The 27,153-nt window shown below is 45.9% G+C and overlaps 10 protein-coding genes across 10 annotated transcripts; 5 read left to right on the top strand and 5 right to left on the bottom strand.

The window, feature by feature from the left end:
- Positions 1–248: 248 nt before the first annotated feature.
- On the top strand, positions 249–1,967 carry PAAG_11577 (hypothetical protein; the record flags this gene model as incomplete). The annotated part of the gene is made up of 4 exons (XM_015847201.1): positions 249–320; positions 630–755; positions 847–1,563; positions 1,650–1,967. The coding sequence occupies 4 exons, from the start codon at positions 249–251 to the stop codon at positions 1,965–1,967; spliced, it is 1,233 nt and encodes a 410-aa protein (XP_015703225.1).
- A 685-nt stretch (positions 1,968–2,652) lies between these two features.
- On the bottom strand, positions 2,653–4,927 carry PAAG_02943 (arrestin domain-containing protein; the record flags this gene model as incomplete). Its single annotated transcript, XM_015844798.1, has 2 exons — positions 2,653–3,378; positions 3,449–4,927. 2 exons carry the CDS (start codon positions 4,925–4,927, stop codon positions 2,653–2,655), a joined length of 2,205 nt encoding a protein of 734 aa, XP_015701876.1.
- A 3,657-nt stretch (positions 4,928–8,584) lies between these two features.
- On the top strand, positions 8,585–9,685 carry PAAG_02944 (hypothetical protein; the record flags this gene model as incomplete). Its single annotated transcript, XM_015844799.1, has 3 exons — positions 8,585–8,991; positions 9,144–9,285; positions 9,320–9,685. The coding sequence occupies 3 exons, from the start codon at positions 8,585–8,587 to the stop codon at positions 9,683–9,685; spliced, it is 915 nt and encodes a 304-aa protein (XP_015701877.1).
- A 1,887-nt stretch (positions 9,686–11,572) lies between these two features.
- PAAG_02946 (hypothetical protein) lies at positions 11,573–12,304 on the bottom strand (the record flags this gene model as incomplete). The annotated part of the gene is made up of 3 exons (XM_015844800.1): positions 11,573–11,772; positions 11,939–12,159; positions 12,219–12,304. 3 exons carry the CDS (start codon positions 12,302–12,304, stop codon positions 11,573–11,575), a joined length of 507 nt encoding a protein of 168 aa, XP_015701878.1.
- A 1,777-nt stretch (positions 12,305–14,081) lies between these two features.
- PAAG_02947 (hypothetical protein) lies at positions 14,082–15,538 on the top strand (the record flags this gene model as incomplete). Its single annotated transcript, XM_002795425.1, has 2 exons — positions 14,082–14,649; positions 14,730–15,538. 2 exons carry the CDS (start codon positions 14,082–14,084, stop codon positions 15,536–15,538), a joined length of 1,377 nt encoding a protein of 458 aa, XP_002795471.1.
- A 5,248-nt stretch (positions 15,539–20,786) lies between these two features.
- Positions 20,787–21,050, top strand: PAAG_02949 (hypothetical protein; the record flags this gene model as incomplete). The annotated part of the gene is made up of 1 exon (XM_002795427.2): positions 20,787–21,050. The coding sequence occupies one exon, from the start codon at positions 20,787–20,789 to the stop codon at positions 21,048–21,050; it is 264 nt and encodes an 87-aa protein (XP_002795473.2).
- Positions 21,051–21,080: 30 nt separating this feature from the next.
- On the top strand, positions 21,081–22,240 carry PAAG_02950 (chitin synthase export chaperone; the record flags this gene model as incomplete). Its single annotated transcript, XM_015844801.1, has 3 exons — positions 21,081–21,321; positions 21,402–21,973; positions 22,049–22,240. The coding sequence occupies 3 exons, from the start codon at positions 21,081–21,083 to the stop codon at positions 22,238–22,240; spliced, it is 1,005 nt and encodes a 334-aa protein (XP_015701879.1).
- Positions 22,241–23,124: 884 nt separating this feature from the next.
- Positions 23,125–24,736, bottom strand: PAAG_02951 (hypothetical protein; the record flags this gene model as incomplete). Its single annotated transcript, XM_002795429.2, has 3 exons — positions 23,125–24,346; positions 24,436–24,584; positions 24,695–24,736. 3 exons carry the CDS (start codon positions 24,734–24,736, stop codon positions 23,125–23,127), a joined length of 1,413 nt encoding a protein of 470 aa, XP_002795475.1.
- A 487-nt stretch (positions 24,737–25,223) lies between these two features.
- PAAG_11578 (hypothetical protein) lies at positions 25,224–25,490 on the bottom strand (the record flags this gene model as incomplete). Its single annotated transcript, XM_015847202.1, has 1 exon — positions 25,224–25,490. The coding sequence occupies one exon, from the start codon at positions 25,488–25,490 to the stop codon at positions 25,224–25,226; it is 267 nt and encodes an 88-aa protein (XP_015703226.1).
- Positions 25,491–25,551: 61 nt separating this feature from the next.
- Positions 25,552–26,466, bottom strand: PAAG_11579 (hypothetical protein; the record flags this gene model as incomplete). Its single annotated transcript, XM_015847203.1, has 2 exons — positions 25,552–25,819; positions 26,156–26,466. 2 exons carry the CDS (start codon positions 26,464–26,466, stop codon positions 25,552–25,554), a joined length of 579 nt encoding a protein of 192 aa, XP_015703227.1.
- Between the last annotated feature and the right edge of the window lie 687 nt (positions 26,467–27,153).

The following is a 27,153-nucleotide window of genomic DNA, read 5'->3' on the forward strand; positions in this document are numbered from 1 at the left end:
CTCTCTTCACCATACCCAAGAGAACCTCTTGGAAACCCGCCGGCCAGGGTGCAATCCTCAATTCGCATACCTTCCTGATTCCTCTCTGATTCATCCCTGAGCTCTTTTTGTGCTGGAGACAGAAAGCTCCATCACCCCAAATAGCGCAAACCAACCCATACCAGGGTCCCGTCTCCTACTCCCTCTACCTCAACTCCTACCTACGAACTGCCCAAACCAGTCAATCCCCTTCCAAAAATCCGCCTACCATGTCGACAATATCCCCTTCCCAGTCCCGCGAGGAGTCCCTGGACACCTTGACAGCCACGGTGAACCAGACGGTATGTCTTAAGTCTATCTCTTCTTCTTCTTCTTCTTCTTCTTCTTCTTCTTCTTCTTCTTCTTCTTCTTCTTCTTCTGCTTCTTCTTCTTCTTCTTCTTCTTCTTCTTCTGCTTCTTCTTCTTCTTCTTCTTCTGCTTCTTCTTCTTCTTCTTCTTCTTCTTCTTCTTCTTCTTCTTCTTCTTCTTCTTCTTCTGCTTCTTCTTCTTCTGCTTCTTCTTCTTCTGCTTCTTCTGCTTCTTCTTCTTCTCATATTTTCACCAAGCATACACGCACGGTAAGAGAACCAAAACTAACAACAAATCCCCAGCTAATCGAAACTGCCCGCTTCTTCCGCGCATCCGGCTCCACACGCGCCCGCGTCCACCTAAAACATAACCTCCCCGTAACCTACGAGCAGTTCCAGAAGGCGCTGGATAATCTGTCTGAGCAGATTGTACGTATGGCATTTCCACCTTCTTATGGATATAATTCGTTTTGGCGGATTACGGAAGAAAAGCTAACCGTGCAAAATCACATTCATCCAGTTCATCGCCAAGGCCTTCCTGGAACGGGACTACGATGCAGCTGCGCAGCGGAAGGAAGCGGCCCGGAGTTCGAAGAATGCTCTTTCTGGAGAGGATGGTGCAAAGGATGGGGTGGTGAAGAATAGCAATGGCCACGGTAATGGCCAAGGAGCAACGGAGGCTGTGGGCTCGTCTCAAGCACAGGCAGGGCCATCTGGACAGTTTACTACGGATACGCAACAACAACAACAACAACAACAACAACAACAACAACAACAACAACAACAACAACAACAACTACCATTGTCGAACGGATCGAATACGGGGAATGATAATCTATCACTGGATGCATCTGCGCCGACGCAAGCAGCGCATGCTATTAATTTCGACTCCCTGTTTCCCGCTTCGGACACTAATAATAACAACGCCAATGATGATGATGATGATAATGATGATGATAATAATAATCATAATAACAACAATAACATCACCTCTACTTCGACTGCGAACCCCAACGCCAACGCCTTCGACATCCCCCATACTGCCCCTGATACCATCAATACAAATACCAATACAAATACTACAGGCAGGGACATAAACACACTCACCTCCCTTCTGCCCGGACTGGAAAGCTACGCCAGCGCCGCGGGCGATGAGTTTGGGTTTGAGATGGGCGGGGTTCAGAATGAGGGGACGGTAGTAGTGGGAATGGTACTGGTGGGAATGCGGATGGGAACGGTAACGCGAACGCTAACGCTAATGCTAATGCTAATGCTAATGCTAACGTATCTGGACCTGGGAATGGGACGGCGAATGTGAGGAAGGGAATGGGATTGAATGCGGGTATGAATATGGATATGGATATGAATATGATGAATATGGGGATGGGGATGAATGGTGGGAATTTGCATATGGATGAGCAGCATCAGCAAGGGATGGGGATGGAAATGGGAATGGGCATGGGAATGGGCATGGGCATGGGCATGGGGGAGTCGAGTTTTGAGGATTTATTTGTTGGGGCTGGTGCTGATGGAGGCGGTGGGGCGGGGGAGGGTCATGGGCATGGTGGGCATGGAGAGCATGGGGAGGATTTGTTGGGGGATATGGAGATTGGGGAGTTGGATGATTCGTGGTTTAAGTGAGGTTATTTATTTATTTGTTTATTTATTTATATTTCTCGCATAATAAGATGCTGCTACGTGAGGGGATGAGTTTTTAGACTTTAGAATTTTAGAGCTGTGGGATGGAATTTGAGATTGGATGGGGAAGGATCTCTTCTTTTGTATGTGTGGTAACTCCATCTGGGGGTTTAGGGGGGTTTTTGTGGTTGATTAATAGGATATGTTGGGAACTCAAATCTGCATTTAATAATATATTAATGAGATAGATAAATCTCAACACATAAAGCCCTTTTACCAGCTGATGCTGATAAGGACACCAGAATTGAGTAGTGGGGAATTTTAAGCCTTTTTTTTTTCTTTTTTTTTTTTTTTTTTTTTTTTTTTAAAAAAAAAAAAAAAGCATTCCATTCCAAAAATGCAGCAAAAATCTCTCAACAAGATGTGAACATATAATTAGTTGTGTGATCGGTAACTTAACTAGCGCCCAGGAAACAATCCAAAAATGCAAAACGCAAAATGCCGATGCTAAAACAAATGCATAGTCAGATCCCATCTATATATCCACTCAATAGCCAACCCAAAGACCAAAAAGTAAAAAAAGAAAAAAAAGAAAAAAAAGAAAAGAAAAAAAAAAAGAAAAAAAAAAGATAATAATAATAATAATAATACACCTCCACTTCCCTCCCCTCTGCACAAAACTACCCTTTTACCCACCCCCTTCCCTCCCGTCCACCTCTCCACCATCCCCAACTCTAACCCACTCCCTCGGCACATCCATACTGCGATGCACCCTCCCCCCAGGCGTCAATGGCACATTCATCAACGACCTCCCCCGCATGCCCTCCTCGTACTCCCGCTCCGCAACCTGCAGCCGCTCAAAGTAATCATCCAGCCCGGCACGCGGGTCATCGTCGGGGACGATGGAGGTATAATCTGGCGGCGGGGTAGGGAGGGGTGGAGGTGGTGGGGGCAGTTCTTCGAAGGAGGGCGGGCCGAAGGACGGGGCGCGAAGGAGGTGGATGGGACGTGGTGGTTCAGGGGAGACGGCGATGTGCGCTGCTGGTGGGCGGGTGGGTATGGAGGAAGAGGGGGTGGAGGCGCTGGTGCTGGTGCTGGTGCTGGCGTTAGTTTTTGTGCAGTCGATGTCGGAAACGTGAGGGGCGTTTCGCGTTGAGGGGGGTATGTTGCTGGTGTTGTTTCGGCTGCTGTCGTAATCCCTCGTGGCGAGTTTGCAGCCGCAGTACATGTTTTGGGATTGGGGTTGGCATAAATACTGAGCTGTGGGTTCGCATGGGGAGGAATAGGCTGGTAGGTAGAGGTTTGATTGTGCAGCGAGGCAGGACATGATGTGAAGCGGGGAGTCGATGGAGATTTCGAAATGGCGCCGTTTGGTAGGGTCCTTTTCGTCTGGGCGGGAGAGGCGGAGGACGATCTGTGGATTTCCCTGTTGGCTGAATTTTCTGGAATGCAATGTATGTAAATATATATGTATTTAAACTTACCTTTATCCAATGGTTTATTTGTAGTTGCTCATGCGTAGTGTCAAAATGTAACGCGCGGCTGGTGTCCTTTTTCTTAAGCTCACCACAGGTAGGAAGCTGCACGCTGAACTCCATCTCTGTTGGGCCCACCCCGAAGTCCGTTTCCAGATCCCCCAGAAGATTCGAACTCCGGGGATTTACATACTCTATCCCCTCAGCTGCCTGCCTTCGAGCATCGTGCGCAACACCTCCACCAGCAGTTACTCTGCAAACACTGCCAGGGAACGTACTTGAGCTTCGCGCAGCCGCACGCTTCTCGAAAAGCAGAACCTTCTTGCTCGCCTCAAGTCTATGATACTCCTTGTTATTGGTCACAACCTGTGTGCTTTCCGTCACATAAACCTTGATGCGATGGCACGACACCTTCGCCAGGGGTGTAAATTTAAAGGCAATGGGCACCTGCGAGCCAAGCGGGAAAGATTTGCCGGAAATGATGATGTCGTAGTGTAACTGGTCATCCCATGTCCGCGAAATGGCGATGGGCTCGACATGCTCCAGGGAGCCTTCGGCAGGCGTGCGGATAAAAGGGACCTCCCTGTGCCCAAGGAGATTGGGGCGGAATGCTCCCGATCGTTCAACGCTTGCCTCTAATGCGTACCTTACCCAGCCCGCGCTCGAATTGATAGTTTCGGAATACCGCGAGGAGATCGGAAGCTCAAAATTGTACCAGTAGTCACCGGGATGGAAGAGCTTGTAGCCTCTCGATGCTACACTTGGTCCACCGTGCGAGGTTTCGCCTTTGCCAAAACTCCGTGAATAATTCGCTCGGAGAGATAAACGTTTGACATCCTTTGGCGAGCTCGCTAGAGATGTCTGACTGCATTTTGGGAGCAAATCGATTGCAAACGCCAACTCCTTCGTCGACACCGCTGCCGCCTTCAACTGCGCATAGTCCGCCCCATTGCTATATTCCGCATTAGGGAGTTGTGCATTGAATAACATCCATGTATGATTTAGTATTACGTGTTGCTCGTGGAACTGGTTTTTCTTGTATGGTAAGCCTAGGATAAGAGAATTAGCCTCGATCTCCAAGAGGTTTTTTTCAAGATATGGCAAATGATATGTACCCTCGGGCCAGTATGTCTGCCCCAATCCCTTAAAATTCAAAGATATCTTTTTAATCTTTGCGGACTTTGATAAACTTAAATGTAATGTCCCTCTAAGAATCGAAGTCTTCCTTGTGTCCATATCATTACGGTCAAATCCCTCAAGAAACAGTACCGGTTCAGCCAGAGATATCGAAACGGTAATTCCGTTTGACGAGGCGACTACTTTCTCGTGTCGTGGTAGTGTAGAGGTAGGCAGCCGTGCGTCTTGAATACATGGTGTATTGCTCCTGTCCACTGGCGATACCGGACGGCTCCGTGAGGATCGGTAAAATGAGGATTCCGATCTCGGTGACTCCGAAACATCTGCCACTGGCACCCGATGTAACAACATATCCCATGCCCTGCGGGAATGGATATTAAAGAAGGTCTGCTACCGTGAGACTTCCGGTTTATAGTAAGGGGGTCTTGAAGGGTTTCTTGAGATAGAGGCGGTCGTATGCGGGAAGAGTCAAAAGAAACGTTTCGTATTATCACGAGGTCGCGCCAGAGTAGCTATTTACAGCAATAAACCTTTAATGTACACATGGAATGGTGGCGATGACGCCGGGCGGGTATTATCGCGGTTGAAACTACCCGTGGAATACACCTGATAGAGAATTATCTCCAAGAAACGAGCGTGGCTTTAACGAGAGGAGAAAAAGCTACAGAAAACGTCAGAGATAATAACTGACAATCGTATAGACAATCCAACGTTTTGCCAAAAGCCAATCAGCATCGAAAAGGGCCGTGTCGAATGATGTGAGAGCGGAATTGCGTATTATGAGATTCGGGCAGAATTGCTGCCCGCGGCAAGATAAACCGACTGAACAGGAAGGATTATCAATCAATAATTGGAAAGGAAAGGGGAATTTTATCTACCCTCGTGCATCTGGAGAAAATTCTTGCTGTCTGTTTCGTTTCCAACGTCTCTCGGTCGACTGGAAACTCTGCTGCAAATGCGCCACAGGAGAATAAGGCGCAGGATATTTCACAAAGTCAGGTAGACGAACGGGAACCTGTCACCAGCGAAAATTCACGGCGGAGACGTGAAGAAAGAAAAAATGAGATTTTGTTTTGGGCGAAGGAGAGATTACGACGGTGATGGAGGTGAACAGGTAAAAAATCATTATTGTTGCCCACGTTTAACTGCAGTGAGCGGGCTTCTCTGCTTATGATGACTCGGGAGCCACGGGTACGGAGATCCTGCAGGTGGATGCCAACCGGGTGGCTGGTTTACACATAAACCTTGTTTAAATAGTTTAACTGGGAACTTATTCACTCATCAATAAGTGAGTTGCTGTGGCTAAGTCAACAATCAGGGCTGAGACGGCTGATCTAGGCCTTTCATCTGGAGTTTAACCAGCAAATCTACGCCCCAGTTAGCTTTTATCCCACGGCATTGACACTTCGGACGTTCCAAGGTTTCTCCTCTCTTTCTTATCCTATAATTGACTCAAACCGGTAATAGACAAAAGTAAGGTCGGTCGTTGACAAACCGGGACGGGAGTTTTGAACAATTCTTACTTGGTTATGCATTCTCTGATTCCGTTTGAATCCATGGTTCGGTATACGCTGGCATCTGGCAGCTAATAGCTCATTTCCCATCTCTTTTGCGGCAAGCTAGTCGCCAGGCAGTGTCAAGCTGTCCGCAGGTTCCCACGCAGATCTGTTGCAATGACCGCATTTTTACGTCCAATACCCTTGCGTCTGTTTCACAGTACATGCATCTGTGACTCGGGACTTCTCTTGGGTGTTTTTTTCTGTGCCGTGATTATCATCAACAAGTTGATCAATCATTACTTGAACAGGTTAACATAGGAGGTTCTGCGGTAAGCTTTTTCATAACTACCACCCATCCATCCGCTTTTTTAAACCAAGACCAGCCAATGAGTTGGATTAGATAACTAATCGTCATGAATCCCCGGCCCCTCTGCGCATCAGTTCGTTGTTATTGATCGGCTAACGATTTGATGGCGTTGGCTCTCAGGGCAGGCTGAAGGAAATGTGATTGCAAATACTGTCGGGCTTGACAACAACTAGTTACAGTGTGAAAACAAGGTCTGGCAACGTTTCGTCCCCCAAATGGCAAGTGGGGCTCGTTGTCGTCCTCAATAACGTGAGATATTTTAAACAACCAGGCGAAAATATCAGGCGTCTAAAGGAATACGAATAGAAGTGGGTCGGTCGGATTGCTACACAATAGACTGTTTATGTATAACTGACTAACATAATCTAAATCTAACAACCAAGTTGTGTCTTAACAGTTACTGGGAATATGACTATTTTATATTTTTATAATTAAAAATCAGAATAAATAGTAATAATTAAAAATATTTATCTTAATTATAAGCTTATTGAATTAATATTTATATATTTTTTATTTTAAATTAAATTATTAAATATAGAAATTAAAAAATTATATATTATTATAATTAATATTTAAAAAATATTAATACTTTTTAAAATAAACATAATATAAATTATATTTTAAAATTTTATAATAATAATTATTATTATTAAATTTTTTTAAAAAAAATTCATTATATTATTAATTAATTAAAACTAAAGTTTAAAGTTTGAAAATTTTTCAAATATAATTTTTACTTTATTATATAGTTTTATTGTAGTTAAACTTTTATTCAAGATTATTTCTTAAATAATTATATATATTATACTTAATCAGTTTAATTAAAATATTATTAATTTCGACTTAGCTGAAATTGCGATATCAATAGATGTAAAATATAAGACTGAAAGTCATTAAATTTACAAGACTTAAAACATTAAACTTTAAACTGTACGTGATCTGCCTCCGTACGCCCGTGATTCGCATCACCCGAATCTATCCGACTGCATGTCTCTACACAAAGTTACGCTTCGAATCCTGCTCGCATTCCCACGTATATAAAGGGGGCTTGATTCCTTTTCCTTGTATTAAAAGGGAAGATAAATAGTTTTACATCTATATAAGGTTGATATACATTAATTATTAGCCGTCCTTGACCAGTAGTTGCGCTCACCCTGCTGCACGTGATATGCTAGCTTCTGGTTTCTGCATAAGACTAACCTGACAGACTCAGCTGATTACAGAGAGAGGAAACCGGTGACTTGACTGCTCCGCTGATAGATGATGATTCAGAGTGCTATTTGAAGATGATGAATGACTCAAGACAGATTCTTAATCATAAATACACCATCTAGGTCTCTAAAGCTGCTTGATCACATTGAGCAGAAATGATTTAAGTATCTAAACTGCCTTCTTCTAGGCGTAATATCTTTCTAGTTTCTCAGGTGCTATGCAGATTCTGCGCCTGTATCAAGCAGAACTTCAAGAAAAAGTGTCAATGGATGAATGTGAAGATGCTAAATGCTTTTTCCGCCACTAAGTATTGGAATCAATATCATCATCAAAAGTTGAAAGATGATATCAGAGACTTCATATCAGACCTAACTCTTTAAATATATATTGAAAGATCCTTCAGTTTAATCTATGAGAGAAAGATAAGGAAGAAGATCAATTGAAAAATATTACGAGGATTGACTAAAAATGTATTATAACTTTTTTAAATTTCTCTTAAGCATCAGAACAGATTTTATTCAGTGACTAAATCATTTCATAGTTAGTACTGACTCAAAGTCAGCTTGTATTCAAGATGATCTATAACTGTACTGTCTCATGAAAAGACATTGGAAGAAGTTAGTTGTCTATTTGAATGATCCTACCAAGATCATCAAAATGATTGTTGTTATCATCAAGAAGAAGTTTGGTCGCAGTCAGCAATTAATTTTACTCTATCTGTTCTTGCAGCTAACTGAGTTTCAGTCAATTGACTACAGACCCAGCTGAATTTATGGCTATTAACACGTCAAGGTTATTCTCCTCAAGAATTTTGATTTGTATCAGAGCAACTCTTTTCAGTGGCCTCTGTCGTCGCTTTACAAGGGTGCGGCCGTGGACAGAGGGAGCTGCATCAGGGCCACCGAACGACACTGTCCACGTGATCACCTGATGGATCGATCGAACGGCCGTTGCCACGATGTTTCCCTCCAAGGGCCACCAGAAACGGTTCCCTCAATTCGATCCTTTTGTCACCCCGTCACACGTCGCTCGGCTCATCCGCTAGCGATTAGGGCTCTACATAAGGCTAGCCGTTCCTCTCCAACTCCGTCCATTCTGCCTTCTTCCAGACGTGGAAGGATAATATGCACACTCGTTTGCACCATTCAGCGTCCGGCCTCTCTTCACTCCACAGAGGGTGTCGCTCTCCTTTCCTCCAATCGCCGCCCAAGCTGCTCAACTTCGTCTAATCCATCGCCGTTAGTAGGAGCGTGGAGACGGCCGCAAACTACGACACGGGGGAGGCCCTGCCAATCAGCCTCCAGCACCGGCACCGATGATGACACCGCTGACGAGTTGTTCGCCGCGGATGTGGGGCAGCGAGACTGACCGTGGCTACAAGACTAAGTTGACCGACCCAGACATAAGTGGCTCCCGCGCTGGACGCCGGGGCAAAGAACATGAGTGACAACAACACTGTGGTGCCAGAACAACACCTGCACTGAAGCAGGGCACAAAAGGAGTCAATCGATCCGGCTCTTCATCATAGCCTCTACGAGGGCCCCCCAGATGGCACGGATGAGGACCCGTCGGACGTTTCGTCCGATTATTGGGGTTCCGCACACACAAAGACCAAGAAACTCAAGTTGCGGGTGAGGGATCGCTGGCCCCATTCATTATTGATAGACTGCGTGTCATGTTCGGCGCTCACACCAGGAAGATATTGCGCGAGGAAGGCGCCAGATCCTGCCGCTGATTCAAAATGGAGAGCTCGATCCCGAGAAGGCGCTCCAAGGGGCGTCCGCGAAGGATCTGCACCGGTTCTGGAATTGGTTCCTTGGGAAGCGGGATCGTGGAAAGAGGAGGGGGGTGCAAACTCAAAGGCACAAAGGAGACAAGTTCGCTCGCTGGCGACTGGAAGTGTTTCTCAAGGGTAACTACAGGAAAGTGACAGGGAATCAAGTCAGTGAGGAGAGTGCGTCCGCGCGATCCCGTCTGCATGTCCATGCAACACCGACGTCCGCTGATAAAAGGGCCGATGAACAAACATAGATATGGTTGCCTTGGCAGAAACCAAAGCCACGTGACCAAAGCCCTCGCCCAGAAGATATGCCGGATCCTCATCACGTGATATATATATATATATATATTCCACTCGTTTAACATCCTTTGCAATCGATCAAGCTTGCCATTCGGTCACTCGGAAGGTCTACCAGGTCTACCAAAGGATTCCATCAAGCATCATGTATATAAAGACTAGACGCTCATGGCCCTTAGGATCGAAGAGCTTATCTTCTTGATCACGATCAAATAGCATTCTCAGTTTCATGCAAAGAGTCTAATTTCCTCTACCTTCCACTTATCTGCTATTTTAACCATAGATATAGGTTTAGGCTCCCTTCAGGATGCCCCTATACCGCCTTTATAACTCCCGAGGACATTCGAGCTATAAACCACCACCCGTAGCCATCGTCACTAAAGAGGTCAATGACCCTATTACGTTACTAGAGTGGCCAACTACATACCCTTCCGGATGCTGTGTCACGAACCCTAAATAGTCCTTTTACTGCAGCATTCATTAGTACATGACAAAGCTGTTGCTTTATCTTGGTCGATATTCAAAACTCCCAATGGAGTTTACAAATGTCGATGTGACCGAGATCATCTTCCAGCAGCGGTTAGCGAAACGGGACTATTGAATGATATTCTTGCTGGTTGTCCGAGGCAAGACCTGTGTCATGAAGGTGGCGGGGTAGACTCCTGTCTGCTTTGACTCTCCTGCAGATGTATTTATTCTCTGCTGCTTTCAACAGCGACCATGGGTCAAGGCCCTAAACCAGCCATGGGACTCACAGATCTGTGACACAAATATCTTTATCTGCAAATCGACAGCCTATCGGCGCTTGACACACGCTGGAGTCTGCGACCCGAGGTATACCTCCTCAGTTCTATGGAATGATTAAAAATATCAATCCGACACAGTGCCTACCACCACATCTTGAGGCGTTTGTCAAAGATGAATATCCACCAACAGCTATCATCTTTGAGAACATTCCCAACATCAAAGAGCTGAATTGGGCCAATTACAATGAAAAAAGGATGCAAAATTTTTGTTAAGAGGTTGAACACAATCCATGATGCACTAGTCTATCATGACGATGTTCATCCCAGGAGTATGGTTATTGTCTGTATCCTCTGCTCCCTGCACAGCTATTTATACTCACCTTTAACTAATCTTATTGGATCTCTGGAACTACAGAAAACACGATTTCCTCAAGGGGAAATTTGATTAAACACGCCAGTACTATCGGTAACCTTAAGGAAGGCAGACCTAATCGCAGGGGTTTGGTTCATCCACTACAAGTTAAGAAGATACCTCTACTTGGTCGACTACCAAATTGATGGCGTTCAGAGCTCGGAAGTTGAGGCGCCTGCCGATGAAAATATACATTAGTTGCTCGAATCTCTGACCTAGCTAATATACAGGCAGCGTTTTGCTCTGCAACCAACAAACCAAAAATAAATAAAATTGGGAACTTCGTAATCCGCTAGCAGCCCGTGCTTTTCCATCATTCTATTTTAAGCGAATTCACCTGCAGGGTCGCCTTGGATCTGCCCGGGAAGCGCTCGGCAATCTCAACCCCATGACTCTCTCTCCTCCCTGAGTGAGTTCCTTCAGCAGCGCGTTGTCTTCTTGAGGCAAACGGCACACGCACACCGGTCGCGACAGACGGCTGCTTTTTCTCGACTGGGACTCGACAGACCGATTGCATTCACCGATACGAGCCGGCCGGCCTCCTCGTGATAGATAGAACGTCATAGTGTAGCACACACTCTGGACCCAGTCAAGTGGCTTGAAAGAAAGCTGGAGATCGGTATGTCGTCACCGTATCATCTATTGGAACAGCGGGCACACCAGGGGAATCACTGGCTGGAATTTTACCGTGCCTCTTCGTTGGATTCCGCGACCTCCCTATCACGTATCACAGCAGTCGGGGAAGGATCTCCTGCGCAAGCTATGGAAGAGACAGCAGGCCCCGGAGGAGGGCTGCGCTGAGAGTCTCCGTCGCTTCCGCAGCCCCATAGTGACATGGTCATCATCATCGTTTTCCTGATGCACCTCATCGTCACCGTCGTCGCTACAATCGCTAGAGTCATTGAAGTCACTGTTGTTGCTGGGGTCGCTAGGATCTCTCCTATCCCCTCACCCCTCTATCTATCTCCTGGAGAGCGTCTGGTGGGGAAGGAATCTCGACTCGAACACCCATGCGTCACACACACACACACACACACACACACACACACAGCCAGCGTCACCGACCCACCAGTCGGCGCTCTTCCCTATCGCGCCTTCCAGGGTTGGCGGGAGTGCCAGGCTCCGATTTGGCTCCCGAGCTGGAAGATGTGTTATCCGCAATCCCTTCGCCCGTGGCACCGGTGCACGTATCAAACGAATGGTTTTGGATTCGATGTCATTCGGAGAGAATCCTCTCCATCGCTCTCCAAGTCCACGAGGATCGGTTGCTCTGTTGAAAGCTGTCAGAAGCACAGCTCCAGAGACAATGACAGAGAGAAGTGTTCTAACTTATCTTGGCTGGATTTTGACCTTGGTAACTCCGTTAAACTGTACGGGTGTTGGCCAGAGAAACCACCAAGCCTGGTGGCACACATGAAGCTTCCAGTTCAGACTCGTCCCAGCACGGTATTGCTACCGGGGAGAGGGAGGTGATTTTCTGAGGTGATGATTGATCGGCCTTCTGGGAGGGTTTATCACTTGAGGCTTCCCTTCAGGGCCTGGGTCTGGCGCAGTTGAACTCAAGAATAATTGAATAAATGCAAGATAGCATATTCAGCGGAGAACTCCAGCCGGGTGAAGCGTGGGTCTCCAGCGGCTATTTGATATAAATTGATGGACGAATATCGCGCACGTCTCTTCGTTCGGCGGTCCTCCCATCCGGGAGGGGAGGCTGGCTACGCTACAGTTATACGAGCTATCTAGATCACGTGTAGTAGGCGCTAACAATTGAATCTCCGATTCGTGAACCAACAAGCCTTGGAAAGTAGGGGCAACTTCAATCACTTCAGAGCAGCAGTTCTTCTCATGGAACACGAGGACGGATTGAAGTGCATCGAATGATTGAAGAACGCTGGTGACGTGGATGAGAGCTTCAAGGATCAAGAATATAAAGCCGATGTCTTGAAGCCATACTCTCTTTAAAACATGAACCGTTTGAGAGTTTTGCTCCTAGCGCTCGCTTCAGGCTTTGGGAATTCCGGGACACTCGTCCGACTTGAAGCCATGTAACTGAAACTCCTGAGTGGAAAGGGACGATGGATAAATATCTGATGATTGATCGAACCATTTTCCCATTGGCTATTTAAAACTCCCCCGCCAAAGGAAAAATGTATCTTTCCCCGCTCCAACTCTCCAAATTCCCTCTGGCAGAGCCTCAATTCCTGACTCCAGATTCTTCCTCTTTGCAATTCTCAGAACAAATCGTGGTTTACATTTCAGAGCTATTCATGGAAGCCATTAAAACCTTCTCAAGCTAAGCCGGAGGAGAAAGCTACTCCATCCCTATATCGGAGCATAGTTCTCCATCAATCAAAAGAGGTCTAGCCTCCTCTTCAAAAGTCAACAAAAAGCTGGTCGTTAAAAGATCGCCTTGCCGTCACTTGAGACCCACATGCGGTGTGCAGCAAGACCTCCCTGCCCATGGCCAAAGACGTTGTTCTAACTTGTACCAATGATTGGATTTTAATGAACCCCTTGTTTTTGGTCTACCCATTTCGAAGCCCGTGTTGTTTGACTACCAAATTCTTCCCCCACCATTTTTCTTTTCCGACACCCAGCACTGATTTAGTCTGACTATATCCGAGCAAGGAGAAGACATTGATCGTGTCTGCCTCCACAGTACCTAAACTGTTGTTGAATCGTTTTCCTCATTGACCATTTTCTACCCTGTTTCTCGGCCTTCTGAATTTCTTTATCTGTTATCCCTTGGGTCTTTTCCTTGTTTGCCTGTTGCTAATCAACATTTATTAGTTCCTAGAAAGCTTGGGAATAACAGCAATCGTTCTGCCACTCCGAGGACGAGTGAAGAGGGATATATGTCACTGAAGTAACCCGTCAGCTTCAACGAGCAACTATGTATAAGTCAAATGTTCTCTTATTTTGTTTCCAAAGGATTGCGTTTATCTGAACTGTATTCACACGCTTACCCTCTCATATAAATTCCAGTCTCAAGTTAGGAACCTCTGTCCCTTGTTTCTCCTGGTATTTCCAGGCATTTTCCAGGTGGTCTGTCTATGCTCAATATTTTTTTGGCTTCGGTGTGATCTGGTCGGAGGAACACTTTGTATGTTGATTTCTGATTCGTTATGCGCTTTGAAAGACACCTGCTTTTTCTGTCTAATGAAAGGACTAAGGTTTACGAATGTCACCACGATGTCTCCTACCCTCGAACGTATAAGAAGTTTAACGGAGGACGCCACTAGCCAAGGGAATATGCTGCGACGAAATGCGTATACTCAGCTTAAATCACTCACTGGCATTCAGCATTCCCCTTCTCTGAAAAGGGAAACTGCCGGAATCCGACCGCGGCATGAATATAAGAGCTATTTCGCATACCTAGATTCTAGATCGTTGAATCGCTCTAAACATCCGCATCCCAGAAAGAGATTGGAGGATTATCAGGAGGATACTGAATCCAAGAGCGACAGCGAGGGAAGAGATGGTGATGTTACTAGTGATGATGAGAGTGTTAGTGAGAGTGTAGATGAGGAGGAGGAAGGAGAGGGAGGAGAAGATGAAGAACCCGAACTCACAGGACCTAGTGCCTCAGTACCGGCAGGGGGCCCACCTAGGGTTTTAGGCACTGGGACTGTTCCAACAGAATCCGTGGACTCCGGAACTGGGGGCTCCTCTACCGGAATCTCAGCAAACCCATCGTCTTCGAATGCTGGTTTGCCTAAGAACCCGGCACATCTAGCGGTCCTAATTACAGGGATAATAGGTAAGCTTAGCAAAACTCGTGGTTAGATTCCCTAAAATTCGAATTGCTTGAAATCTAACATTATGCTTCTGTACGATCAGTTGCCGTCGTTTTCTTCTTGTTTGTGGTGGCTTGTATGATGGTGCGATCTAAAAAGCGACAAAAGCCTGGAGGTCTTTATAGTAGATACCAAGATCTGCGTCGAAAAGCTGGGGTAGGTCCACAGCCAAACGCTGTCAGTGGAAGCGATAAAACCATCCAACTCGAAAAGGGTAGCATGATGCCAACCGTTCCATCATACTGGGATCCAGTGTCCAGTTTTTCCAAACCATTCATCCAGTTGGAATGGCGCAACACCCAGAAGAGCTGTACTTCGGTATTATGTAGGGTTGTCACTGGAGCAAAATCTAGCATCCCCCATATCAAAGCCAGGCCTAAATCTTTAGTTTTAAGAGGCCCAGACTTCAATCCTGCGATTCCCAAGGCGGTGGCCGGCTACGATGAAATTCAACCTCTAGCAAAGGTACACACTACCGATTCCAACAAGTCTTCGCCACTTCTTGCGCAGGGCCAAGAAAATGGGGAAGTCCAGAAAACTCTGCCATATATATCTAAGTTCTCGTGGACAAATACTCCATCGACAAACACAATACCCTCAATATATTTATCCCAGACTCCACAAAATCCATTTATAATTGATGAGAACGATGCTGCAACCACATACACAGATGATACCGAGCCTCCTCGCTTTAGGAGCACGACGAGCTGGGTACAGCAACAGCAGATCAAGAACCAACAACATGCCCAGTCAAACCCCTATAGACCTAAACCACCACCTAATGATACTGAATATTCTGGATTGGAAAACCCAAGACCTCCCAGCGGGGCTCTAATAGGCGTTGCGATTTAACGAACAATGTTAGAAACTGGCTGCTTTTGTCTTGAAAGGAGAGTGGTTCCAGACGTGTTGCCTGGAGCCCCCGGATTACCTATATTTTGAAAGTTCACCTATTATTTAGGGGTGGGATTGGCTGAAACATTCTCTTTTTAGACCTGCAAAACTTGTTCACAGGGTTTTTCGCCTGTTTCCAACCAGGTGATCTGTGTCTCTCAAAACGAAAATGTCTTTCAGTAAACTCCAGGCTCAGCAAATCAATACAAGATTTCCCAAGTTCTTGCAGTTCCATTTTGTTCCTTTTCCTTGTTTTTCTCTTGCAATATTCCTATTTTTGATTTTGTTCTATTCTCAAGTTCTACATCAGAGTGAACGCTGTTCTTTACTCATGTGTTGTCTACTTTCTTTTTTGCCCCTCCTGGATGGTATATATGGTGGATATAAACAGGATGGCATGGGAACATGTGAGATGCACTACTGCACTGGCAAACGGGAAATATGTGTTCGGAGTGTTTTTCTTGTCCCGTTGCTCAAATTAAGAGTCTGCGCATTATTTACAAACCCTAGGCGATCTTCGTATAATTGGCTTTGTATTCTGTCCATCAGACATCTCTGCAAACACAACATGAAGTCTCAAGCAGTGTCCCTGACAATCTGCTTGCAAGCAAGGTTACGAAGCACTCAATCCTAGGCATAAATCACAGTGCAGTGATCATACTGACAGAAAACATCCTCCTGCGATAATGAATTAATTGGCTGGCGGAGCAGGAAACGAAATTGAAAAATTGAAACTTTTCCAGTTGAATAACACAAGTTTTTGAGAAGCAAGAACAGCAACAGTTGACTAGAAAGGGTACTGAAAGATGTAAGGCATGGTCAATTAAATAGGCACCTGATTTGAGTGGTGCCTAGTTAGATATCCTCTGGAGATCGAGGACATCATCCACTGATTTAAACCCATTTTAGCAGCTTCTCGGGGGGTGGGGGCATTGGCGACCTTTCAACTAGTTACCTCGTCTGTCCAGCAAAAGAGAAATTCGAAAGTGGAAATTGGAAATGTACTACAACTTGTCCAGGTAGCTACTGGATGGGTATCCACTGCATGCGATGCTTAATTTAACCCCTGATTTTGAATGGGGGTACATACATTAATAACATCAATAATAAGATCACAAAAAAGATCATCTCAGAGACACAAATAAACAGATACTGTTTGCTGAATAAAAAATAGGTACGTGTTCAAGTAGTATAATTGATAAAGATTTTTTGTTCATCTTTACATCAAGCCAGTTTATTTGATTGAGAAAGGAATAGTTGTATGAAGCGAAGCAGAGATACACACCCAACAGAAGCTTGATATCATACATGTAAATGTACAAGATAAACGTCTCTTTGGTAGTAAAACAGATTCAAATTGCATTGAATTCGAGTCAAAATCATACGGCATATATCATTCCTCTTATACTGCTCGGTCAGTAGTAGAAATAATAATGCTACTTGTTTTCACCTGGCTGCACAGTGCCTGCTGTCCCGTATGTCTTCGATGAAACCACAAAATAGACCTACGGAGAGGAAGCGGGTTTATGACCTTGGAATCTTTCTTTTCACCTTCGTATTATCGCGTCAATTACCTGGCGGCATATCAGTGGGGATAAACCGACTTAGTCAATTTAGTCAATCTAAACCGGGTCAACATGTCAAGATTTCGGTTTCTGACCTCACTACGTAAGATATGGGAGACATCATAACAGAGTAAGCTATGACACCTGCAGAGAGCCACATGGAAAGAATAAAGGATCCATGAATGTCAAAAACTCACATATAGAAGCCGCTTATGTATCCATGACCTAAAAGGGGAAAAACCCCTCCTGTGAACTAGGTTTTGTCTCGTTGGGGCACTGCAATGTGTATCCCATTTCGCGGCATAAAACGCGAAAATATGAATGGTGCACTCAATAACACGAAGATATGGAGGGGGAATCGTCATTCGGAATCGCTTGTGTTGAATTGTGGCCCGTGAAGCGCAATAGAGTGGAGAATTCAGAATTAACCACGATCCCTCTTAAACGGAGGCCTTGCTAGGATTCACTGGATTCCCGCTTCAGAGTCTCTTCTGGAGCGGAAAATAAGGTGATTCACGCAAAGGAAGGCATAAGAGTTAGCCATGCCGGAATGGATTGTTCCTCTCCTAAGATTTTGAGAGATGTGACTTTTCATTTATTGCAACTGGATTAGCTGAGTTACCAGGTAGCGGTGGCATCTCAAATGCTTCAGGAATGGTTAACGAATAACAACAATTTACCATAGCATTTGAAGAGATCCTTTAGACGCGTGTTGAATATGGAGGTTTCAGGAGTAATAAAACCGACTCACCTCTTTGACGGTGCCTTAGCCGCATGAGAACCCTGGTGTTCGGGTTCGGGAGTTCGTTCCTGAGCTGAGCAAACAGAGTGTGGACAAGGATGCCTGGGGAGAATTTCAAGCGTGAAGGTTGCGTGGCCAGTGCATTCAGGCAGCGTAGAAAGTCTAACGTAGCATGAACATTAGGTGATATTGGCATCTTATAGACAGGGGAGAGGCCCCAAAGCTCTGAGAACAAAATCAAGACCCAAGGGGAATGTATAAAACATATCCCTGTTTGCTCTGGAATTGATAACCATGCCCATGTATGTTAGAGTCTCTGACGCCTTTATCCGGTGACACTTTGAATATCTGAAACTTGACGGGGAGATGCCTTGTAGTAACGACTAAGGAAAGGCCAACCCACAGCAAAAACCGCAATCTCCGCCCAAACTACCCTGAGAAAGCCCTTGCACAATTGAGAGAAAATCCGAATCCCAGTGAGGAACCACAGTGAACTTTGCAGTCCGTGGCACTCCGCAGCTTATAACCAACGAAAAGAAAACTGAAAACAATACGGCCAGCGTGTCTACTCAGAGATCCCTGCTTCGAAGAATAATATCAGCCCTTGCACTGCAGGTGTAAGAAGGCTAGGGATGAAAGAACTCGAAAGGCAGAGTGATGAAACGTATAGGCGTTTTTCACGTTGCATCATGCGGAACAAGAATGAGGGAAGACGGAAACGGGGAGGGAGAGGAAAACGGACAGAGTCGGGGGGGGGACGGGGTATTACCCGGGAGATACATTGTTGCAACGTGAAGAACACGTTGATTCGAACTATTTCCATGACTGAGAAGAGGGTTGACAGTGACGAAACAGTCGAGATATAAATTGACTGCTAGCGTCTGAAAACTCGACATTGCTCTAATACAATGACATATCTTTCGTGGGGGGCTATGTTCACATCGCTCCTCGCCGGAGATACGGAAGAAGTGGTTTCCTGGATCCCGACAGACGCTGTAGATATAAAAGTTTTTGAAGTAGTTGCACATTCCAACGGTTTTTATAAGGATGATGAAGACTTCCACATGGGTAATCGAGATTGGAGACGGAGTGTCAGCGTGATTTCAGCAAACTGTAAGCTTTCTGGAAAAGTGTCTGCTCAAAGAACATTGCCGTACATGAGATTTTGGGGAGAAAGTGATGGCCTGGCCGTAAAATAGCTGGGTACAGGATATCCTGCACAAGTGAACATTCAAAGGAACAGCCTTCCCTTCTTGTAGTCTCCTATAGAAGAACTTAGTATCAGAAAGATACACTTGGCCAACCTTCAGGGTGGTCCCCAGATTTCCTATTGGCAGTAAATGACGAAACAATCGTCCGAGGATTGGCCAAGATAAACTTGACAATTAAAAATAGAGTAGACACCATGCTAAGCAAGGCTATCTGAAGTTTCTAGAGTTGGAAAAGAAAAAATATCATGACCGGGTCTATCGAGGGGGAGGGGGGTTGGCGGCCGATCGATAACGACCGATAAATGACTCGAGATCCCCGAATGTCATGAGCGCCACGCGCCAAAAAAAAAAAAAAAAAAAAGAGGCCGTTTATTTGTATCATTACACAGAAATAAACGGCAACTAGGAGAATCGCAGACCGGAAGCATGTCTTAGTAGGCTCCAGGCATCAAGCAAAGCTCCTCCTCAATAAAGACGATCTGTTCTGCTTTCTCTCAACCGTCAAGGGCGTGGAGACTCTCGGAGCCTTCGAAATAAACTTCACATGGGACATCTAGACGCGTATTCAAAATATGCAAGCTTGCGCAAAGCCTTGTTGATGGTCTCGCACTGCAACAGTGTTGCAAATCGAAGATGCGATAGGTGGAAGAATTTTGAGATGTCCGCTTAGCAGGGCAGCAACATGGAAAATAGCCGAAGCGGTCATGTCACTATTTTGACATGGAGGGTAAAACATCAGATTACTATGCAAATAATAAATTTTTACGCGTCAGGACACAGACAGACCTCTCCATTTTCCACCTTCGCTTAGAATGGACAATACATACATACTATAATTGGATGGAGACCCCATGATGCTTGATTAGCGGTTGACTCTAGAAGAATGATAAATGCTGCTAGGTAGGTCTGAGCGCAGAGAAGGTTCCCGGAGTCCGACCACCCCTTCATTCGACCTAATCACCAATCACCATTATAGATCAAGGAGCTCAAAAACAACTAACAAACAAGTCTGGGTCCTCGAAATATCGCCAATTATACAAACTATGTTCAACTGTTGTAAGAGGTGAAACAAAAATCCGGTGCTAGGCCGGTTCGATTTATTCTAATTTGAAACGCCACCGGTGGTGGGGAGAATCGTTCAAAGTTTCGCACATGATGTTTTCCCAGCAGTAATCGACCTCCTAGAAGAGCCTACAGCGTCACAGATGTTCCGCATCTCTTGGAAGTCTTGGGGAAATGAGCTCGCATTGACATCGCACGCCTGGCATGAACCATGCTTGACCAACCAGCACAACTCCATACTCGAAGAAAATGGGCAACCGTCGGTGGCATCAGCAGCAGCATTATTACCAAGGTGAATTGAATCGATGCTGAGAGGGGCTAACTCCTTTGATCTTCTTCTGGAAGGAAATCTTTAGGTGGTTTCAATAATGCTGATGACGATGAAAAATAAGATGGGCTCTCCTTTTGCCACAAGCCTAACTAAGATCGAAGCGTAGATGTTACGGGGTTTGGAGCCGGGAGTTTTGTTTTTCCGGCAACAGGGGACAGAGTTAGATCGGCTACAGCAACCCTAGTGCTCATCTGGAATAGCGCGAACCTTGATGGGTTACGTAGGCAAACCTCGCTAACCCCATCCCGTTAGCCACAGGCATTTGTCAGCGGTCTCAGTATTCACCCAAAATAGCATGTTCAACGTCAACCAGCCCCCCCCCGGCGAACCTGCGGAACCTACACCACAATTCTCCATCCCGACGCTCGTTACCAACGTTGTTCCGTTTTTCACCAGGGCAGATCCGACGCAGGTCCGTAATCCCAGGCGCAATGATCTTTTGAATCTGACTGTCGCTGCTCTACTCGATTTTCTTCCGATTCATCGTGTTGTCTTACAAGTTTTGTCGCTCGCTACCCCCCGGATATACCCCACACCAAATTCGTCCCGCGACGTGTGACCCCCATCGAACCAGCGCTCTCGATGCACAATGGGCTTCGGTGATCTTGAATTCATTTGCCGCAAGGCAGCCCTCCCGCTATGCTCTGTGGTCGGCCCCCCCTCGACGGTGACAAGCGGCTCCCGAGGCATTCTGGCCAACTGTTACGCGAGGAATATCGAAGTTGCGAACACCATCATTTTTCAAGGGGCTGCAGATGTCGCGCATATCGCTGCACTGGCAATGACGGTGATTATGGTGATTCATGTGCGGTCGAAATTTACTGCTGTTGGTATGTATTGAAACCGCCCAAGAAGGGGGGAAAATTGGATACGATAACGACAGAGTGATAATATGAGGTTGTGTTTCTAGGTCGAAAGGAGATTACGACATTCTTCTACATATATATGGCATTAACAATGTGCTCTCTGGTCCTTGATTCCGGTGTCATTCCTCCCGGAAACACCGTCTTCCCGTACTTTGCAGCCCTCCAGAACGGTTTTTCGTCTGCCCTCTGCACATGTTTACTTGTCAATGGGTTTGTGGGATTTCAAATCTACGAAGATGGAACGACACTCTCTGTTTGGCTGCTTCGACTATCATCCCTTGGGATGTTTGGCATCTCCTTCATTATCTCACTTTTAACTTTCATGGGATGGGCAGGTCTCTCGCCATCGAATACGGTTGGGCTGTTTGTGATCCTCTACATTGTGAATGCAATCTGCCTCATCGTATATGTAGTGATGCAGATTATCCTCGTCGTCAATACTTTGCAGGATCGTTGGCCGCTGGGTCAAATTGCCTCTGGCGTGTTCTTCTTCATTATAGGCCAGGTGATACTATACGTGTTCAGCGAAACCATCTGTGAACAAGTCCAACATTATCTCGATGGCGTATTCTTTGCAACCCTTTGCAACTTACTAGCAGTTATGATGGTATACAAGGTGCGCTACTTTGTCCTTTTTTCCTCCCCTTTCATGCTTTTATCGCCACGGAACATGTTTCTAACTTGAGTATAGTATTGGGATTCCATCACCAAAGAGGATCTTGAATTTTCAGTTGGCGTCAAACAGAACAACTGGGAAGTTAAGGAGCTTTTGCCCGAAGACGAGAGAAGAGCCACAGTTTACCACGACACCAACTCTGATTATGCAAGCAGCATGTACCACCAGCGAAATTCCACCTATGGCACCGGCCACACGAGTTATTAGACTCCCCCAACTGATGACAAGCATTTGTTTTAACATATAGTCATATGTACACATTTTGTTTTACACTGGTTCTCTTCTCTAGCATTGTATCTTTTATTGGCTGTTTGCATTGCCATTCTGTTTTACATTCCAATATTTTCTGATTCACACGACCTTGTAACGCTTGGAGTTCTTTTCACTTCTCTCTACTTTACCCCGGGATACAGTTGGCTGGCACCTATATTTCTCAGTTCTGTTCCAAAACAAAAGCCCCGACCTCTCCACCTGCAGCCCTCAGTTTACTAAATTTTGTTTATATTCCTTTGTCGATGTATCAGCGACGCAGAATACCTCCAGTTTGTGTAACATTTTACTCTTACGACATACGCGTTTAATAACCACCTATTTTCTCTTTTTTGCTCTTCTGTATTGCCCCAGTTGCGCTTTGTATAAATTCAATGATATATTATTTGCTTCACAGCAATTCCAAGTCAGATTAGGGCATCCATATATATTAGGGAATTCTTCAAATCTCCAGGCTCAAAATCTTCTTTCGGCATCGTGTCATCCCCGTCTTCTATCACATCGTTGACAAAGCATCATAAAAAACAGAATTCGACAGGTGAGGGGGATCTCAATCATATGTGGCATTGGGCATTTCATTTTGCCATCACCAGTACCGGGCATCTTTAGGAGACCTGCCAATAGTCGTTGCTGAAGTCATTGTAGAAGTAGGGTACAAAATGAGCGAAGAAGCATAGCAGCATTTTCTGATAAATGAAGGACAGAAAATAAAAACCAGTTTTATTATATCTTTCAGAAGCAAAAAAACAGCTTAACTCCTTGTGGATTCAATAAAAATATACGTCAGTAGGTATAACGCAGAACTTCACCAGATAACAATTCTAATCCACAAGAACAACATCATCATCAGCATCCGTAAACCCCCGCCCTTTTTCACCGCCGGAATTTGACTCATCGCCACTGCTGGCTCGATCAATACTTCTACTACCACCACCGCTGGTACGACTGGCATTCAGGTACCAACCTCGATCGATCCATCGAACGAGCAGCTCGCTGGCCTGCTGCGCTAGGTCATAGAAAGACGGATTTTCCCTGGGAGAAAACATGCTCATATGCGCCTTCGTTTCATCGGTTGCCTTATCATTTATGGCTTTGATCCATTGGATCCCACATGTATTACTGGAGGTGACCTTGTCATCGGCTTTATGATCACTCTCGTCAACATCAGCCGGGATGTTGCAGAATGTCCGCAGCTTTGAGCGCAATATATACCGACTTAGGGAGGAAGCCGGAGAAGGCTTGTTGATGCCGCTGTTTGCTGGAACGGCCACTGCGCCCTGCCCCAAACACGTATAAAACTCTCCGCAACCGATTCCTCGCTCCTGCTGCAGCTTCTCGATCGACCAGATACGTCGCCGTAGCTCGTCAGGGCGCGTGAGGCACCCTACAAACTCTAGATGCGAGGTTGCCCAGCTCCAACCTCCCAAAAATTTGTCGCGTTGGGAGTATAGTGCAGCGGCTCCGCCGGCCGCAACAGCCCCTGCTGCTCCCGCGTACATAGCGTAGCGACCCCAGCGCTGCCACGACGGTGTCGCGGCAGCATCATCTGTAGGAGATGTCATGCTAGGAGAATTCGTTGTAGGGGGGAGGGCTGGGAGAGAAGACTTGGTGTTTTCATCGGTTGTCGGGGAGCTTCCGGCCTTAGTCTCCCCTTTCTTCGCACCTCCCCAACCAAACACACCAGCTACTTCTGAAATCGCCCCATAGGCAGCGGTGGCTGTTTTATAGTGATTTTCAGCGGTGTAGGAGACAACTCCCGGTGCGATACCGAGAAACGGGGTATCAAATGCAAGTAAACCTTGGATATGGGGGAACATGAAGGTGTTGGGTTCTACGGACTTGCCCTCAGTCGAAGACGACGTCCTCGAGGATGAAAGTTTTGATGGCGTGGGTAAAAGTTGCTCAGATGCTAGGAGGATGAGGGTCTCCGCTCCAACAATCCCGCCCATCGAATGGCCGATCAAGATGACATGCACGGATGGATCGACGGTGGGCGAAGGGGCTTCATTGGCGACTTCGATATCGATAACAACATTTTGGAGCCTGAATACAAGCATATGTCAGATAAGACTTCCCAGGCCCCTGTAGGAATATTGCAAGTCTCGTATCTCGTCCTTTTCGACGGAACACACCATTCTCGAAATTTCGCTACGCATTCAGTTAAGTCACCCTTCGTCTCGTACTTGGGGTATACAACCGATGCGGCCTCGACATCTGGTAGCGCATGGCTGACAAGAGCGCGCAAATGGGCAGGAAAGCTTCCAAATGTATCGTCTCCGCCCTATCGGTTGTGCAGTTAATATCATCAGACTTTTCGAAATTCGCCGCAATGCGGGGGGATGTTACGTATGGCACGAAACTGGGCGTATGTTGGGAGGGAAAGTGGCGCACCTTGAAACCGTGGATAAACACCAAAAGAAGGGTCCTCTTCATGATACCCGTGGAGCCCGTAACATATTCTTCATGATGGAAGATCTCGAGCGAGGCAGGGCATTGTTGTCGAGAGGCAATTCCATGGAATAGGAGTTGGTTGTGTAGTTCGAGATTTTTCCAATGTTTGCGTCATCGGCATCAGCTGCCAGGTCGAGGATGGAGGCGGATCACGTGGTGCAGGGTTCCTCGTAGGGCTGATATTTATCAAAGTCATCTCATCTATCCTCAGTCATCCTTCGCTTTGACAGAGTATTAAGTTATACGGAAAGCTCTCAAAGCCGCTAAATCGATGGAGCAATTGTTATCACTATTGAATTTGAAAACGCCAGGTAGCTGTCTAATTACCAAAGGGGGGACGGCATCTAAATACAGGATCTTACCAGAACCAGCAGAGGCAAAGATCTGATTATAACGGGCTGAAGTCTAACAAAATCAAATCTCTACATTTCCAACGCTGGACCATGTGTGTGAATGATCACCGTGTGGCTTAGACTCGCGATGTTGGTAATGTGCCTGACCATATCGTGAGCCCAAGCAATGACAAATAGCGAATTGCGGCCACTCTGGTATAAATGAGCACAGACATAAAGAGATTATCATATTCTCTCGCTTCATCAGCTTTTCGAATTTCTTCCAATGTGCCCGCATCTGCTTCGTCTTCTAGACCAGGTAGTCCTAGAAGCCGGTAGAACTGCAACTGGCGATATCGGTTCTTATGGTTCTGAGCATCCACCGAATCATTATACTTGTCCATAACGACTTTTCAGGACTCAACGCCAGCAAAATGCATTTCTTCGGTTGTGCCTTTTTCAACTTCAGCATTCCATGATGGCCTGTCCAAGCCAGGTGCAGGTGGATGGCCCTCTATCCTCGTATCGCTGCTGCATGTCTCCAGGTTGCTGATACTGGAAATTGTGCTCTTGTTCTGCTTGTTTGAAACTGCAGAGGCAGCTGAAGTAAACGCCTTCACCTTGGGAAACGTCTACTGCGCGAAGACAATAGGTTAAGCCCTCTCGAACATGGCGCACGGTAAATATAAACGGGGTATCATCGAAACCTGGGAGTGAACGAGTATGCGATGTTCTGATGCTATGGTAAGTGCTTGATCAACTTCTTGACTATATGAGCAGGAACCAGGTATTCTGTCAGGTATTTAAGGCAAGCAGTATACGTAAAAGTTGGGAATTTGATTTTATATTATATTTAGATGCTTCCTGGCTCCTGGTTCCATCCTCGACAATGTCTCATTACCCCCAATGAGAACCTTGTGTGTTTCCAGGCAATTTAAAATATAACAAACGAGTTTAATGGTTTTACCTCACCAAAGCACCACAGCATCCAACAAAATCGAACTATTTAACATCATAGCGGGTGCAGGGGAAGAACCCTTTCAAGTATGCACATAGGTGTAAGACGAACCCCTTCCCGACTGTCTTAGTTGTAGCATAAGCAGACTGCGCATAGACATGCCCTCCATAAGCAGCTTTGAAATGGTGCGGCGTCATCAGCGCCCGGACCCGTTCAAACTGGAATTTCTCTCTATTTCCATTGCCTTTACCATGATCATCATAACATTTACCTGAAGCGCCCCCATGCCCACCTATCCTCTCGCGAACCATTAATTTGACAAATGGATACGCCGGCAGCACTGTGGATGCAGTTAAGAGGTTCTTCATCACAGATCTGTCGCTGGCAGTCCGCGCAGGGCTGTTCGCGGGTGGGCTAGACATGTTTTGGAGGAACTCATTCTATGGCTGAAGCATGCAAATGAAGCGTGTGAAATGTTAAGAAGATAAAAGATATATAACTGATTTCTCAATCACCCTCAAAACAACAGGTAAGAGCAAGCTCTCAATGTTATATGGACGTTACCTTCGTTGCATGATCAGAAGAAAAGGTGACCTCGTTGAAAGATCTATGTGCGAACTTGGGAAAAGATTCCGAATAACGAAGAACAGAGATGCTGCTTCAATCAGTAACTGCATATCAGAAGCATATGCTTTGGGCAGACTGCAAGAATTGCCGGACTCAAAGTTATGTACTTTCTAGTGACGGCCAGATGTGGAAAACTTGGAGATCTCCATATTACCGAGGATTGGCAAATTGCCACTGGTCCAACGATTTGCCCACCCTTCCCTAGCTTCCCAGGAAAAATTTTAACAAGTTCATGGTTTCCTTCAATTAAAAGTCTCCTTCATGTTCAGATAACCGTAATTCGGCTTTGGTCACCGATGCCAGCGAGTCAACTTGGGCTGCAGACCATCGAAAGCACCGAGGCAAAACCAGGAAATTCTCGGGAAACCTTAAAGGGGGAGGTTGGATTTTTGTCCGCGCCAACATCAAGCGGGTTGAAGCTTTCTGCCCAATATTCTTTTGGTTCCAGGCTCTATATCTGGCGTTCACGTGCGCTCGACTGC

Source organism: Paracoccidioides lutzii (genome assembly GCF_000150705.2).
Source record: "Paracoccidioides lutzii Pb01 unplaced genomic scaffold supercont2.6, whole genome shotgun sequence".
In the NCBI taxonomy this organism is placed as follows: Eukaryota; Fungi; Ascomycota; class Eurotiomycetes; order Onygenales; family Ajellomycetaceae; genus Paracoccidioides; species Paracoccidioides lutzii.